Source organism: Miniopterus schreibersii (genome assembly GCF_964146895.1).
Source record: "Miniopterus schreibersii genome assembly, chromosome: 8".
Classification (NCBI taxonomy): Eukaryota; Metazoa; Chordata; class Mammalia; order Chiroptera; family Miniopteridae; genus Miniopterus; species Miniopterus schreibersii.
Window position 1 is genome coordinate 11,246,611 of NC_138109.1, and position 16,635 is coordinate 11,263,245.

Consider the following 16,635-nt stretch of genomic DNA (forward strand, 5'->3'; position numbering starts at 1 on the left):
GTCCTTGCTAGAGGCCCTCCTTGGCTTGGGAGGCAGTGAAGCTGATGATACAAGCACCCCAGAGTGCTTGGACTTGTCCTTTCTTTTAAATTGCTGTGCAAACTCATGACCCATGAGTCTTAATGTGATTTCTTCCACTGCTCTAAGCATTTGACGTGACCAGGAGGCAGGGGTAGGGTTGGGGATGAGTGTAGGGAAGGGGTCATTCAGTAATTTACTAGATTACAGAGGTAAATGCCTTTATTCTGGATCTATAATGTGACCTCAGGCCACAAGATTAATACTCACTTCCTCAGAAGTCTGCAAACATACTGGAGCACCTACTCCGTGTTGGGGTCGCTGGCTGGGTTTAGGGGTCCAGTCTCGGCCTCTGTAGAGAAGGTTAAATAGTGAGGAAGTAGTAGAATAGTAGCTGATAATATTAGAACAGCATTCCCCAAAGCACTTGGAGTTCAGCTGGCATCAGCATTACTGCAGCAATTCCAAAGAATGTGACATCTTGATAAAGAAATTAGAGTTTGGGCTGGGCCCTAATGGATGGTAGTATCTGAGAGAGGAATGGGGGATGGGGTGCCAGATTTAGCAAAGAAAATATAGGTTCCATGTAACATTTGAGACATACTTACACTAAATGTTATTCATTGTATATCTGAAATTAAAATTTAACAGGCCAGTCCATTTTATCCAGCAACCCTAAATGGAGATGACTTTTAATGGAAGAATGTATGTGCAAGTGAGTGTTCAGGGACCAGTGAGTAGAGCAGTGTGGTAGTTTGAGAGGGCTCAGGCAGAAGTGGAGGGGTGGGGGGGGAGGGGTGAGATGGGGGTTGAGTAAGATCATCAGGTGCCAGGCCATGACTAATACACCCTTGGGCAGCTGCTCTGGTGCAGAAATCTGTAAGCACATCGTGTAGTCCATACTTTGTATTCCTCTTGATTATAGTAAGATTATTCCTCCAGGGCATTTTATCTTTGATCAGAGAAACAAGACTGATGGAGGGAAATAGAATACAAAAATATGGCCCACCTTCCGAATTTATCCAAAAGGTCAAAATTGTACCTGTTTGGATGAAGAATCATTCATCCTTATATTCCAGGTGCTTTGTACAGTAGGGCAACTCATACTCCATCATGAGTTCTAAGTGTTTTTCTGTGCACTGCCATATTTTTTTGAGCAATAGTTAAGATGTATGTTTTTCTGAAGCTGATAGTACCTGGCCATGAACTTTGAAAAGTCCAGTGACAGATCTTCAAGGGTGGCTGGATCTTCAGGTAATATCTCTGGGCCTCCCCATTGCTCAGAAGCTCAGGTGCTCTCCTGATGCCTGGTGCAGCCCTGGACCCTCACCTCCACCTCAGCTTCCCTGGAGAGAGAAGGAAAGCCATACACCTTCCCACAGCCCCTGGAGAAAACTTCGAGAGCTCCTTCCTTGAATAGGCCCAGGTGTTTGAGGGTGTGGAGCTATTGGTGGCCCGTGGCTGGTGGTGGAGTGGAGATCAGCCTTGTCCAAACTATATGGAATGAGGAGCTCTGTGACTAGAAAAGGAAAGGCAGGCTGAGCAGGTGACAAGCATGGCTATTGATGACAGCTGGTATCACAAATCAGCTCTTTGCAGTGTTGCCTTAGCTTGTCTGTGATTTGAAGGACATGAGTTACCAAGTGGGAGGAGTGGAATCCCTTCTGTCCTTTATGCTGATCTGATTTCCTTGGCCATGTGGGGCCGGCTGGATCCCATTTTCTAGACCAATGGCTGCCACATTTTTGTGTTTTAGTTTCACAGGTGAGAAACATTAAAAAAAAAAAAAAGAGTAGGTCATTGGGTTGCCAACCTTTAAAACAAAAACCAAATAAGCCTCTGATAAAATTAAGGACATCTTATAAACAAAGATGGGGCATTCTCTGAAAAAGGATGAGTACTTTTAACCATATGGAGAAGTTAATGCCATTTAGGATTTTCCTGAAGTGTTTTCACTGATGCAGGGTCTCTGGTGTGACCCGCCTACTGTGTTTGTTGTGTGGCTAGTCAGCAGCAGGGTGCAGGCTAGAACATAGGCCTCTTGGTTCTCAGGTTGGCCCTCCAGGTCAGATATTAATAAAAATGCCAGAATTTTAATGAAAACTCCAGTGCATTTATTTATTTATTTATTTATTTAATTTTATTATTTAATTTTATTTTTCTAAATATATCTTTATTGATTTCAGAGAGAGGAAAGGAGAGGGAGAGAGAGAGATAGAAACATCAATGATGAGAGAGTCACTGATCGAGCCCACAACCTGGGCATGTGCCCTGACCGGGAATCGAACCCCGATCGCCTGGATCCTAGGTCCACTCCCAACCGCTGAGCCACGCCCGGCTGGGCAAAACTCCAGTGCATTTAATCTAGAGCTTTTGTATGACATCTCGGTTCATATTTGTGAATCACAAGTGAAAGTGGTCATTGGTGCCATCAAAGTTTAGTTCTTTACAATAAATTCTTAAAGTTGATTGGCGTTTGGGAGCCTCCATGTTGTAAAACTGCCCCCTCCTTCCCAATAGATTGAGCACTTACTGTGTGTCGAGCACTGCCATGAGCACTAGGGATGCAGCCACTAACAAAACTGGAGTCTCTGCCTGGTAAAGTCTACATTCTAGTGAGGGAGACAGACAACAAATAGAGAAAAAATATAATTCAGTTTGTGCAAGTTCCAGGAAGATGTTTTTCAAATACTTTGATCTATGGATTAACCTTTTGGATAGGAGTGAAGTCATACCCATTTTATACCAAATCCCATTATTTTGTAGGCTTTCCTATGTTGGGGGACTTATCTGCAAGCAACATGACTGGTGGGAAAGGGGAAGCAGGTGGCCCCAGGCACAACTGGGGTTAAGAAAACCTGGGTTCTCAAGGGTCCATTTTTATCCCACACCTGAAACTGTGGTGAATTCAGGTGTCATCTAGGCTGGTGTGACCTTCTAAGACTAACAGATCACAGAACGCACTGAGCACAAAGAGGGAGCGGGGGCATAAATATATCAGCTACTAATGTGCGTGCTTTCCCCTGTGCTGGGCACTGTACTGAACGCCGATGCAGTAGCTCAGGTGATCCTCCCAATCACAGTTGGTTGGTTTTTCTTGTCCCCACTTTACAGGTGAGGAAATCCAGTCTTAGTGGAGAAGTAAAGTGACTTATCCAAGGTCTTAAGGCCAGTGAGCAGTGGAGTAAGGAAGTTAGCTGCAGAGCCTGTTTGCTTAGTCTCCACCATAACCAGGATAAATTGGGCCAGTAGTGTCAGTGCCCAATAGGTAAGCCAGGCAGTAGCCAATGGAAAAAATAGTGATACTTCGGGAAGGGCTGTGGTGTGATAGGCAGGCACATGGGTGCCCAGGGTTGTTTCACTGGGCCAACAACAGGAAACTAGTTCCAGACCCCAGCTGCTTTGGGCGGAAGCTGTTAAAATCTCCCTTGCCTAGGCCAGGACTTTCTTCCAGGCTCTGTGGCTGTCATACCTGAGTGGGGTGGGGTGGGGTGGGAAGGAGTTGTTTGCTACCAGAGTGTGCCTTGGTGTGTGCACTTTCTTTCCTCTTAGCTGTCTGTTAGGCCAGAGTTACGGTCAGAAGGGGATATTTCTGTTTCTGCTGCTTGCTTCTTGTGTGGGCCTTGGGCAGCTTAATGACTCTAGGCCCCAATTCTCAAACCTGTAAATGGGGATAACGTTTAACTACTTCACAGGATGAGAGTGAGCTTGAAGTGGATAAGTGGTAGACACTTTGGATGGCAGTGGGGTTGATATGATCAACACCAAAACTAACTTTGAAAATAGCCCCATTTGAGGGTGGAAAAAGTTCTCTATTTTTGTCTGTTTGGTGGAGAGGGGTACACAGGTGGGTGGTGCATGGAGAAGAGATTCTGAAAATAAGCAGGCTGTATCCAGGGGTTAATGGTATGCATATCTCTTGGGGGCTAGATGACATGCTGCTCCTTGTATAAGAAATGGTCCATTTCACTGAGGCCAGAATTGATGTGAGCTACAAGGCTGGGCAATCGTCTTCTAGTTGTGCCAGACAGAGCCTTACAGGCTGAGTTCTGAAGCACCCTGGGGTCAGCAGAGGTGCCCTGAGAGGCCCACAGAGGCTGGGCGGTCTCTGAGGTAGTGGCGGTCTCTGTCCCCATCGCTCTGATGGTGGAAAGGTCTTCCTTTGGGAGGAACACAGGCACTGCTGTAGCTGTCGGCCCCTCTGCTGAGCTGCTCTTCTGGGTGTCCTTGCCACATGATTTAACTTTTCCATTTGGAAGGGCTGTTGGTGCAGTTGGCAGCCACTTGCCTGGTAAACGATATGGTGGGGCCTCCATAAACCCAGGCCCATGAAACGAATAAGTCAGCACATTGAAAATACAGCGTGGAAGTGACTCAAGCTTGAAGGAATCCATCTCTGAAAGTGCTGCCATCCCTTACTGGAATATTTTGGTGGAAATTGATGCTTGAGTTGGGAAGAAGAGGCCAGTGGCCTGGTTACTAGCAGGGCCATGTGTCACATTCAGCACCATTTGCCCCGAGATTCAGCCCTACCTGCCCCAGACCTTGGAGCCCTCTTTGTCATTGAGGTGGCCCCAGGCAGGTCAACCTGATAGAAGCCCGCTGGAACCCCGGGCTGTGAGAAGCTGGTGTGACCCTGTCTTTGCAGCAGGTAAGGTTGACTCTACAAGTCAACCTGGTAATGCTTGGCCAGGGACCTGGAAAATATTGGAAACTGCACCCAGCATGGGAGCCTGTGGGAGTTCTCTGCCGTGGATGGGTTACTCTTCTCAGAGTTCTGTGCATTCCTGTGTATTTAAAATGTTTACATTCTTCTCGGGACTTCAGCTTGTACTTTGCCCACCAGAGACCAATACTGAGCATATACATACTTAAATGTACTAGACCACCCTGGCGACCAGGTAATTAAAGCTGAATGCAGATTTGGAAGGAAGGCTGTATTGGAAATCATGCTCTGCTGTAATTCAAGAACAGGTTTCTTTATAGAGGGACACAGTTGGTGTCAGACACATGTGGAAAAGAAAAGAACAGGCCCATAATTCTGGCAGAGTACCAAGGGCCAGATGTTAAACATGCTGACCGTGATCTGGCTGCAGTTGTCGTTAGCCAGCCTGGATCTGATGTGTTATTTTAACCCCTGTTTCTGCCTTTTCCTTTCTCTCTGCCAGGTCCCCAGTCTATGTGAAGATCTCCTGTCTTCTGTTGACCAGCCACTGAAAATCGCCAGAGACAAGGTGGTGGGAAAGGATTACCTTTTGTGTGACTACAACAGAGATGGAGACTCCTATAGGTGAGCTCCTGCCTCTAGAGTTCAGCAGGCACGCCAGGCTGCACCGTGGGCACCCAGTACCATGTGGCAGCACCTGGACCACTGAACAGGACAGACATTTGTCTTTCTGCTAGTTCTTCCTCCCTGTCTCCCTCCTTTCTTCCCGTCTTTCCATCTATCTTTCCATGCAATCAACCAGTAGATGTTGTGGAGTGCCTCTAATGAGTATCGGAGATGCAGCATGAACAAAAGGCCTCTGCCCTGGTGGAGTTTACAGTCTAAAGGGAGAGGGATGTTGTTACAGAACAATGAGCAGTTTCATTGTAATTAAGTAGTGCAAGGTTAAGATACAGGGTGTGGACGTGATGGAGGTCCTGAGCACGGAGAGGGCCTATGTATATTTAAGGAACATTTGAATGCAGCTTTGTCAAACAAATATGCAACTCTTCTTTCTCTTTTCCATCACCATGCTGAGTGTAATAAATAAGGTGACATGAGTCCCTATCCTGGTGATCAATGGTCTAGAACCAGACATGCACCCAGCAGCTGATTACCTGTACGACATGATTCATGTAGACAGTGCCAAGCTTATTCAGGGTTTGAGGGTAACATAGAGGAGACCATGGTTGAGTCCAGGAAGACTTTCTGAAGGAGGTGATGTCTGACCTAGGTTTTTAAGGGTGTCTAGGAGTTCTTCCTATTAAAAAAGATTGGGAACCCTAAATGAGTCCAGTATTTCTGTGATGGACCGCTATAGCCAGTGCCTTGGGGAATGTGGAGGAACACATCTGCTTTAGGCTTATTTGGAGCCCACAGAACCTGGGCTGTCTTGAAGCTTCATCCTATTGCTCTTTTTGGGGAGTGGAGGGTCAGGGTCAGAGAAAAAACTAGCTAGAGCCAGCTGACCTGGCCCCAAACCGGCACTGCCCCCTATAGCAATGGGGACTTTGACCAGTTGCTTGTTATCCTTTGTCTTTAGTTTTCTCGCGTAGAAAAAGGAAATAATAGTATTTGTTCCTTCAGCATCCTACTTATAACATCTCTCTGTAAGCATGTACTGTATGTGTCAGGCACTATTCGAAGTCACTCTTCAGTGGAGCTTATATCCTAGTGAGGAAGCCAGATAGTAAGCAAATGTGTAAATAATATAGACTGAAAACTGAATAAAGAACATAAAAAGGACAAGAGAGAGGCGGGACGGGTAGACAGGGAAGGCTCTTGTTAGTGTAATGTTTGAAGTGAGATTTAAGGATGAAAGAGTTCAGCCCAGCACAGGTCTGGGAGAAGAGCATGCTGGGAGTGGTGGCCCTGGGAGAAGCTGCGCTGGTCAGGATCAAACCTGAAGGAAGGCCGGAGTGCGAGGAGGCAGTGAGGAGGGTGGGAGATGAGTCAGAGGCGTGGTGGGGACAGGTTGTGCAGGGCCTTCGAGGCTAGGGTGAGGGTAATAGGACAGGGCTACTGGAGGAATTAAATAACATATGCAGAAGTACTGAGGAGCACAGAAGTTACCATTAAATGTCAAAGATTTAATGAATACTGACTTTCAAGAGACTAGACAATTGTTTTATAGTCATGTTCGTTTTCTAGCTTCAGGTAGAAGTTAGGTAGAGAATGTGTTTTAGCCTAATCCAAGCCAGACCAGAGACTAGAGTGGAGATATTTCAGTGAATAGTAGTTACTTTTAAAAAATAGAGCCAGCAGAGTTTACGGGTGGGTGCGGTGTGAAGGGCAGTTGTGGGGCTTTGGGCCTGAGCAGCTGGAAGGTGGGGTCATTGTTTATTGAGGTGAGGAAGACTCTGGGATTTGCTGGTTTGGGGGCATTTTAAGCTCGAGATGCCCATTGGGCGAAAGTGAAGATGTCTGGTAGGCTGTAGGTAGTCTAGTCGTCTGGGTGGAGAGGAGATGCAGGTGTGGGAGTCCCCAGCTGAGAGGTGTTGCGAGCCCTGAGGCAGAGCAGGTTCAGCTTCAAGGGCCAGTCACTGTATAGGGTTTGAGCATAGGTCCACGTCCAGCCTCCTAGGAAAGGGTGGACCAGCCCTTTGAGACAGAGGTCTGTGAGGTGCTAAGTGGTCCAACAGACCAGGGAGCTCATCACCAAAGGATGGGGTTCAGCTTTGCCAGGTATGGGGTTCAGAGGAGACTTCCTGGAAGAGGGGATCCTTGAGCTGAGGTCATTATGTTTCTTTTTCCACCTGAAAACTCCAGCTTGCTGTTTGAGGCAGCTGTTCCCCAGCAGCCTGTGGAAGGCTGGGATCATTTCCACATCCATGTTGAGGCCGGGCTACCCCTGGGCCTTGGTACTTGCTTCCCCTCCTAGTCTCCCTGCCAACTCCCACTTTCCTTCCTCAGGCACTGCAGAGAGGCATAGGGGACCTTAGCCGAAGAGGAGCCCGGGGTGTCAGGGCCCAGGACTTTGCTTCCCTTTTTCCTCTTCTCGATATAAAACACTTCAAGGTCTTCTGATTTTCTCCACGCATTTCCATCCTAACTGTTTGATCGTTTGCTTAAATAAGATCCTTATGGTGTGACCGTTGCCAGCAGCACTGTTTGAAACCTGTTAGCTGAAACAAAAAGCATTCTCTGAGGGAAATGAAAGGCCTGACTTTTGAAATCTAAGTGTTCCTGTCCATCTGTCTTTTTTCAAATGGCCTCCATTTAAGCTCTTAAATGTGTTCTGAGTGCCCCTTCCACTAAGAATATTCTGGGTAATGTTATGATTTTTCCCCCAGCTACAATTACCCCGGCTCCAGGACTAACGGCTTGAAATGCTGTCGTCTGTGAGCCAGGAGAAATGTGAGTTACAGGCTTCTTGAAAATTCCAGGCCCCCAGCCTGCAAGAGAGATGGGCTCTTGCCTCTCATCAGGTCGTCTTGTAATGAAAGCCAGTTGGGGCGGGTCTTCCAGGCACACAGGAGGGCGATGGCCCTTTAACTAGGGAAACGCAGGTCAGAGCACAAGTGTGTCAAGGAGGAGACTCAAAGAAAGCACATAAGGGAAGGGGGGTTCAGATTCTCGCTCTCTGGCTGTTTCCTACACCCGCTGGTGAGGGAGGTACCAAACCTAGTTTACAATAGGGGAGGCGACTGCGCCCTTCGAGGCCTCAGCAGAAAATGCAGAAAGTTGCTCCATCTCTGTTGGTTTGCAGGACCACCAGCAGACAGTATTCCTGGGTCCTTCCTCCCCACCCCATGCTGTCCATCACCAGCCCTTACTGCACACAGACTCAGTGCTGGGAGCTTGGGCGTGGAGGCAAACAGCACAGGCTCCCTTCACCATGTTCTCAGGCTCAGGAAGGGTAGGGCTATGGTAAGAATTGTCATTGTATGGGAGCGAGGGGACAGAGAGGGGCAGTAGCTACTTCTACTTCGGAGGGTGGTGTACAAGAATTGATTGATCCTTTGAACAGCTTTTTTTATATGGGCACATGACTGAGTGCCAGGCACTGTTCTAGGTGCTGAGCAAACGGAGAAGACAAATCCCGCCCTGTTGGAGCTTAGGTTCTAGAGTTGGCTAGCTAAATTTAAATTAATTCAAATTAAGTTAACTGCAAATTTCAGTCCCTCAGATTGCACTGGCCACAAGTACTCAGTAGCCACATGAAGCTCATGGCTGCCGTTTTGCACAGCATAGAAACAGAACATTGCTGCTGCTGTGGAGAGTCCCGTCAGGCAGCACTGTTTTGAGGGATGAACCAGCCATGTCTGCGGCCCTTGGGAAGGGAGAGGTCTTCCCTGTTCACTGAGTAGGTGCCTCATAGGGTGGCCGTTACCAAGACAAAAGATATTTGTGCACAGAGTTTGTTAAAACGGGTTCAGAAGACGGTGGTACCTTTTTTCCTTAACATCCATCCCAAATCGAAAGGTTCTCTTGTGTCCTCAGTAGTGTGGGGTTTGTTGCCAGAAGGAGAAACGGGAAATCAGTGTGGGTTTCTTACAGTGGACACATTGAGGTGTTTATGCCCAAGAGTGTAAAGGGCTTTGTCTGAATCTCATATTGTCTTTTCCTTTTCATTCCTCTCACCTTTTTAATTCTCTTTCCTTCTGTGAACCCCCAGCTGCCTGGACTCCACCTGCAGGATTTAATGAGTAGATACTTCCCTTATAACCTCCTTTCCCGTACTCTGTGTGATTAAATGCTTTCCTGACGTCGCAAATACATTTTAAATAATGTGGAAAGTCTTTGGGCTGGCTAAAGAGACTGGTTCTCATTACTTAGCAGTCTTTATACATGTATGGCTCTTGGTGTTGGGAAAGCTGTCCTCTTTTCACGTGGAGAACTTGATTGCTCAGATTTTCTTATGTGTAATCAGTGTCCCCATGGGGCTGAGTCTCTTGCCCACTTCCCTAACGACAGCTCTCTTTTTAATTGTTATTCGTGTAAGAAGGTCTTTGGAGTAAAAGTTTCTCCTGAGCTGCAGCAGATCAGGGCGGGGAGAGGGGCATCTGCTGATCAATGCAGTGGTGAAAACAAAGGAACATTCAAAAAAGGGTAGGAAAGAAAGCACAGTTGTTGAACACTCACTATATGCCCGGCTCTGGCCCAAGCACTTCTGATGTATTTTCTCCTTTGCTTGTCACAACAGCCCTATGGGTAGCAGATGGCAGCCTCATTTTACAAAGACATCAAGCCACTTGCCAGAAGTACGCAGCTGGTGAGAGGTGGAGTGCGGGGCTCATATCCACGTCCACTTGCTGCTGAACCTCAAAAAAGCTGGATTTGTTGCCAGGGCTTAGAATCTTTGCTGTGGGGAGTGGCCTTTTCTCTGAAATTTTGGGCAGCTGAGGCTTGGACTCATGAGTCACAGGCTATGTCTCTCCAAAATGATACATGTCACCTCCTTCTCCTTCCTCCCCTCCAGGTCACCATGGAGTAACAAGTATGACCCTCCCTTGGAAGATGGGGCCATGCCTTCTGCTCGGCTGAGAAAGCTGGAGGTGGAAGCCAACAATGCCTTTGACCAGTATCGAGACCTGTGAGTTACTTGCTGCCTGTGCACTTTAGCCCTCACGGTTTTGACGAGTCAGTTATAAATGAGAGTGGGGCCAGGCCAATTAAGTCTCCCTTGAACCTGTTACCTCGCTCTCCTGGCTAATTAAAATTTTCTGCACCAAGAGCAGATGCGGGGCTCTAGTTTCCCAGTTGGGTCAGTTAGGAGATGACTTGGTAATAGACCCTGCTGTGAGCAGATTCACCTGTGCGTTACTCCGCATTGTGGTTCATAATAACAGCAGGTGCCATTGGGATAGGACCTAGTGTATGTAAGACACAGTGCCGGGTATTCCTTGCACATCATCTCAGATCCCCACAAACAAAATAGCTGTTTTAGTTCCCATTTTTCAGATGAAGAAATTAAGGCTCAGATAAAGGTGTTTGTCAAAGGCAAGAGTCAGAGCCAGGAATCCAACCCAAGTCTGTCTGTGTCCAAAGGCCACTCTGTTCTTTACTGTACTGCTTGTCCGACCCGGTTATTACCTGGTGCTTAGGGGTCTCTACTTCCAGACCAGTCACCAGGGCAGGATGGGTGGAGGTCCTTAACACAGCGGGAGCTGACATTTTGCTGGCTCTGGTTAGAGTCTTACTCTTCTTCCTTCTCCCGTCCAACCCTGCCTCCCACTATTCCACCAAAGACAGCTGCCACTTAATCGGTCACCTTTGCAAGGAAAAGCTCCAGAAAAGCCACCCTCTGCGTATTCATTATTAATCAGCAGAACCTCATTTTAGATTAAGTTCTATACTGATAATATTACCAAGACTGCACAAATTCAATCATTTAGAGAGGGATTGGCAAACTTTCCTATAAAAGGCCAGATAGTAAAAATGTTAAGCTCTGCAGGCTGCAGGAGTCCCTGCTGCTTATTCTTCTCTTTTCATTTTATATTAGTTTAAAGGTATAAAAGCTACCTCTCAAGCTTAATTAAGGTGGGTGGAATTTGGCCCTCAGTTTGTCTGCCCACCCTGATGTAGGATATAAGCAGGGTAATGAAAATGAAATAGCCTCAGAGCAGCTGAAACAGACGCTGCTCTAGAGCTGTTGGTCTCACTTGGGGTGAGAATATCAGGTCTCCACAGACACTTGGAATGTTCTTCTAGTTCATTGCAGATTTCATGTAACGCATTTAATAAAGAATTTCTTTTAGAAGTTGGTTCAGGAGGAAAAATGACATCTCAATATGATATACAAACAACCCCACAACATTTAAGCAGATGAATGAAGTTCAGAGGTACAGCCATGAACAGTGGCCCTCACATTTCATTCCCCTGAACGTGTCACTGTGTAACCAGCTTTATCTACATTATCTTGATCCTCACTGGAACCTCTGGGGAAGATACTTTTGTCCCTTTTTGATAGATAAGGAGACTGAGGCTCTGAGAGGTGAAAATGACTCACACTAGGCCACAGGAAGTAGAAGTGAAATGCTAGGGTTTAAATTTGTATTTGTCTCAAGTTTCCACAGATGATTGATTTTCATGTTAAAATCAACTTTCGTGTTTGAAGAGCTTTTACATCTAGAACTTTGCCCTGTAGTAGGATAGCTCTTTCTCCAGTGGTGCTGAGAAGTTGACTCATTGTTCTCATGGATTATTTGTCATTGTTTTTTACTATCTTTTACCCAGCCATTTGGCAAGAAGCAAATCCTGTTACAAAGAATTTCCAAGTGGACTTGAGTTTTATATTATAGTGATGATTTGATAATGAAATAACAGTGATGATAATAGCAGTTACCAGCCGGTGACTGCAAACACTGTGCTAGCTGCCTCACAATCTTCTTATATTGTTTAATCTTCCAAACGGCTTTTGAGAGAGGATTCTCCCTGTTTTATAAATGAGTTGACAGATTCAGAGGTGAAGTAACCTACCCAAGTTCATGCAGCCAGTAGTTCATGGAAGTGGTCTATAATGCCATCCTTACCCAGCTCCAGGGTCCAAAATGTATTCATTTACTCGACTGACATTTGAGTGCTTGCCACGAGCCAGGTATTGCTAAGCACTGGGGGTACGGCCTTGAACACGGCAGACCAAGTCCCTGCCCTCGTGGCACATCCACTGTGGAAAGACAAACAGTAGAGTGTGAACAAGTGCTGTGATGGGGTAGGGAGTGACTCGCAGCTGTAAGGGGAGCAGCAGAGAAGGCCTCTGCAGGAGGTGACCTTGCAGCTGAGGCCTGATGCCCAGAGGGCTGGCTGTGCCTGGGCTGGAAAGAGCAGTCCAGGCAGAGGGCTGCTTGTGCAGACATCTCTTGGAATCCGGATAAGGATGGTTCTGGTTTCTTACAGACTTAAACATTTGGGTTGTAACTTCCTGCGTAAGGTGATTGAGACATGTTGCTTTGGGCTGGACCTGGAGAAGAGCCCAAGTTTTGTCGTTGACTTTCCCTCTCTTTTTTCTCCCTCTTGTCTTGCTGATGCATATACAGATGCCCCTCGATTTACGGTGGGGTTATGTCCTGATAAATGTATTTAATAAGTCGAAAATGTACTTAATACACCTGCTGAACATTATTGCTTAGTGGAGTTTCCCTTAACTGTGCTCAGAACACTCACAATAACCTACAGTTGGGCATTACCCTGAGTTTTGCCTCAAGAGCAACAGCCTTGCTCTCCTCATCAGAAGCAGACACACAGATGGGCATTTTGTAGGCATGATAGGATGCAAAAATACCAGCAATATCCCAAAAATGCTGGCGCAACAGTACACTATAGAGTATCAGTTATGTACCCTCGTGATTACATGTCTGAGTGGGAGCTCACAGTCACTGCCCAGTGAGCGTCACGAGAGAGTGTCATACTGCATGTAGCTAGCCCAGGAAAAGATCAAACTTTGAAGTTCGGTTTCTGCTGGATGTGTATCCCTTTCACAAAACAGTAACATCAAATCACAAGTGGGGGAAGGCCTGTATAACGATACATGGTCAATCTTAGATGTGTACCTTCTGGGGGATCTTGATTGGCCTATTAGTGTGAACATTTCCCCTTTATCATTAAAAGATCTTCATAGTAATGCCTTAATCCTTACAATGATCCTGTGGGATATGTGGGAGTTATCCCATTTACTTACTAGATGATGAGACCGAGACGTCCTTGAGGTGGCTCACACACCAGAACACGGCCAGAGCTGGGGTCCACAGCTGGGTCCGACTCCGCACAGCGCCTCCTGAAGAGGCCTCCCCTTCCTGGGCAAATGCCCACTTTTCTGGTGGCTTTTAAGCTTTAATGACTGTATTTCTGTGTGCCTTTGAGTGTGCCTGCACTCTCCTGAGAGTGAGCTGACCTGCTGGTGAGATTGAGAGGGGTGACAGGACAGCTTCCTGTACTCACAGTGGAGGCTGAACTGGACAAGCCAGACCCTGAAGTTCTGTGGCAGTTCGTGTTGGTGGAATCCCAGCCTGGAGGGTGCTGCTCTGTCCCCAGCAGCATCAGTGTGCTGCTTTGGAGGGGCACCCACAGAGGGGAGCAGAGAGGCCTGTTTCTCCCATGTGACAGCAGCCACAGGCCACTGGAGGGATAGTGGTTAGAGCTGCCATTGGGGACCCAGATTCATCAGTTTTAACTTCCTAGTGTTACCAAGTGCACTAGGGAGCACTCTCCTGAGACTGCATGTGAAGAACATTTTCCAGCTGGACCACACATGAGGAGCCAAAACATTTCTGGGTTGTGAGTTGTTGGTGGTCACATTGGTGGCCATGGTGGGGCTTGGAGCATGAGCTCTTTTCCCTGTGGTTTTGGAGCACACGGAAGTCAGCCAGGGGCTAGGAGGCCTGTCTCTGCCTTGAGCAGCACAGGCCAGTGGTTACTCTGGGTTTTCTAGAGACCACACTGTTCCATGGCTGATATGGATTTGTCCATCTATCTCCCTTGCATGTTGGCAAGCGGGCTCAGGCAAAGGTCACTCTGAGGGGAGGCATGCCCTCCCACCCCACCCCATGACAACACCTTGAGTCTGTTGGCTTTGGTCACTCTGAACTGCTGCATGAGGGGCCAGGACATGGCATGTGTCCTGGGTCTGGTGAGAGGAGCTCAGAGCCTCAGGCAGACCCCACCTCTGCCAGAAAGAAAAGGGAGTCATTTGAAAAGCCACTGCCCCGACAGCAGGACTGGCACAGCATTGTACCCAGGAGGGCCGGGCAAGTAGAGCCCCACTCCAAACTGGAGCTTGGCCTGCACCCCAGAGGGATGGAGAGATGTGAAGAGCAGACCTGTCCCCCATGCTGAGTCCTGACAACCCATGCTAACTGAGTCCTGACAACCCAGGTGTTTCTGAATCTTGAATCCTGATGAATGGCAGTTAGGACTGGGTTTATGCTCTGGCCACTTGACCTCTCACCACTCACATGGCTGAATGCTGTCAGATCCCAGCCACAGTGGGGCTCCAAGTCCTTTTGTGGTGAGCACTGTGCTTTAAGGAGCCTTCAAGGGGCTGATTGTCCTGTGGATCACTCGCGGGAAGGGCCTCACTCTGTCCTGGGAGGCTGCACTGAATTCAACTAACATGGGAGGCTGGGAGGCCGGCGGTGCTCTCTCCTGCTACTCCCCCAAGCCCCCACAATCCCTGTGCTTTAAGACTGAATGCGCTGGAATTTTTGTTGTCATCCAGTAAATAGGCAGACACAGCTTCTGCCAGCACTGGCAGTGTGTGTGTGTGTATGTGCACCCGCATGGATGCGTACACGCACAGTGGTGACATGGCATCCTGGTTCCCTTTCCTCTCTGCTTTTTTTTTTTTTTTAATGTTTCTAACGTTTCTATTGATTTCAGAGAGAGAAAGGGAGAGAGAGATAGAAGCATCAGTAATAAGAGAGCATCATCAGTCGGCTGCTTCCTGCACGCCCCCTACTGGGGATCAAGCCCTCAACCTGGGCATGTGCCCTCACTGGGAATGGAACTGTGACCTTCCAGGTTCATGGGTGGATGCTCAACCACTGAGCTACTCTGAGCCGCCCCTGCTGGGCTTCTTCCTGCTTCTTGTGGGTCCATTAACCTTGCTTACTCTTGATGTTTTCCTTAAGATGATGAGGGGAAGGAGACCTCAGTGAACGTGCAGAAATTTAGATCTGAAACATGTAGGCCAGGCATCCTGCTGGAGCTGCGCCAGCTCTTTCCAGGGAGGGGGTGCTCGCTGTCCCCCAAAGGCTTCTCTCTGCCATGAGCATCCTGAGGGAAAGCCTTGGATCCTGTCCTGGGCTCTGGGCCTTGCTCCCAGGTCTGTAAAGGCTTTGACTTTGCAGGGAATTAGAACTAATTGTCAACACATGGAGTTGGTATGGTCAGGGTGAGGGAGCGGGGCCAGGGATGGATTGACGAGCGGGCCCTCTGGCTTGTAACTTCTGTGGGGATGTGACACCCTTCTTCCTTGCCTATACACAGCATTTCTCCATTATGGAGTAAATGTGCCAGCAGTCGGGAGCATGACTTTCCCAAGGTGAGCAAGACGAGTATGGACTTGGATATCATCTGTGTGTCCTGCGTGATCCTTTGAAGCCATTCATTCCTTGTTTACCCTCCTGCCCAGAGCTCTCTGCCACATACTCAGCCACATACCTTCCACTCCCCTCCCACATTTATCGGGTTTTTTTGTTTGGTGTCATCAATGGCGGAAAGGACCCATGGTAGTAGCTTCCCCCCAGGAAGATAACTGTCAAGCAACTGTTAGCATTACCCAGACAACCCTGTTTTTCAATTAAAATAGCCAGTTTGCTGAGGACAGGCATGTTTTGCTGGGGCTGGATGAGGTCATTATCTATTCTGAAGTCATCTTGAATTTCATCACTTCCCTCTCCTAAGCCCTCCCACCCTGGTCCCCAACATCTAGGCTACTCCCATTGTTCTCTGTCAAGCCCCAAGGTGGTTTTCCACCTCATTCTCGGGCCTGGCTCAGTCCAGGAAATGCCATTAGAACGCAGCACTGGGGAGGGTCAAGGAAGGGCACACTCTTGGGTGGCCGGCTCATAGGATCACTTCTTTCTTGGAAGAATTGACTCTACTTTTTTAGGCCCAAGTCTAGGATAGTTCATCAGTTATAAAACCTCATCACTTGACCTAAGTGATCTATCTTTCTTGAGGGGCTTGGCCATGGAGCCCTCAGTGTGGGGTAGGCACTTGAAGCTGCCAGAGGAACATCTCACTTGTCGTGTGAGGCACCAGCACCAGCCATGAACCCCAAGATCGGTGCTTTGGTTTTTCAGGTTCCCAGAGAAGACGGGAACCTTCGCTGCTTCGGCTTTCACATTGCTTCTTGCCGTTGCCTCTCTCGGCATGGGCTTTGCTGAGACCAGATGTTCTAACCGAAGGGGTTGGCACTGCTTTCTTCCAAAGATGATTATTCCCATCTGTGCCAGACATCTTGCCCATGC

At 47.8% G+C, this 16,635-nt stretch overlaps 1 protein-coding gene across 2 annotated transcripts in view; it reads left to right on the plus strand.

The window, feature by feature from the left end:
- CAPZB (capping actin protein of muscle Z-line subunit beta) overlaps window positions 1–16,635 on the plus strand; it is a 114,623-nt gene that overhangs the window by 69,866 nt on the left and 28,122 nt on the right. For both annotated transcript variants that reach the window (XM_081146217.1, XM_081146218.1), the window contains exons 3-4: window positions 5,187–5,308; window positions 10,146–10,259. In XM_081146217.1, the coding sequence (XP_081002343.1) occupies window positions 5,187–5,308; window positions 10,146–10,259 (236 nt within the window). The remainder of the gene's footprint in view (window positions 1–5,186; window positions 5,309–10,145; window positions 10,260–16,635) is intronic.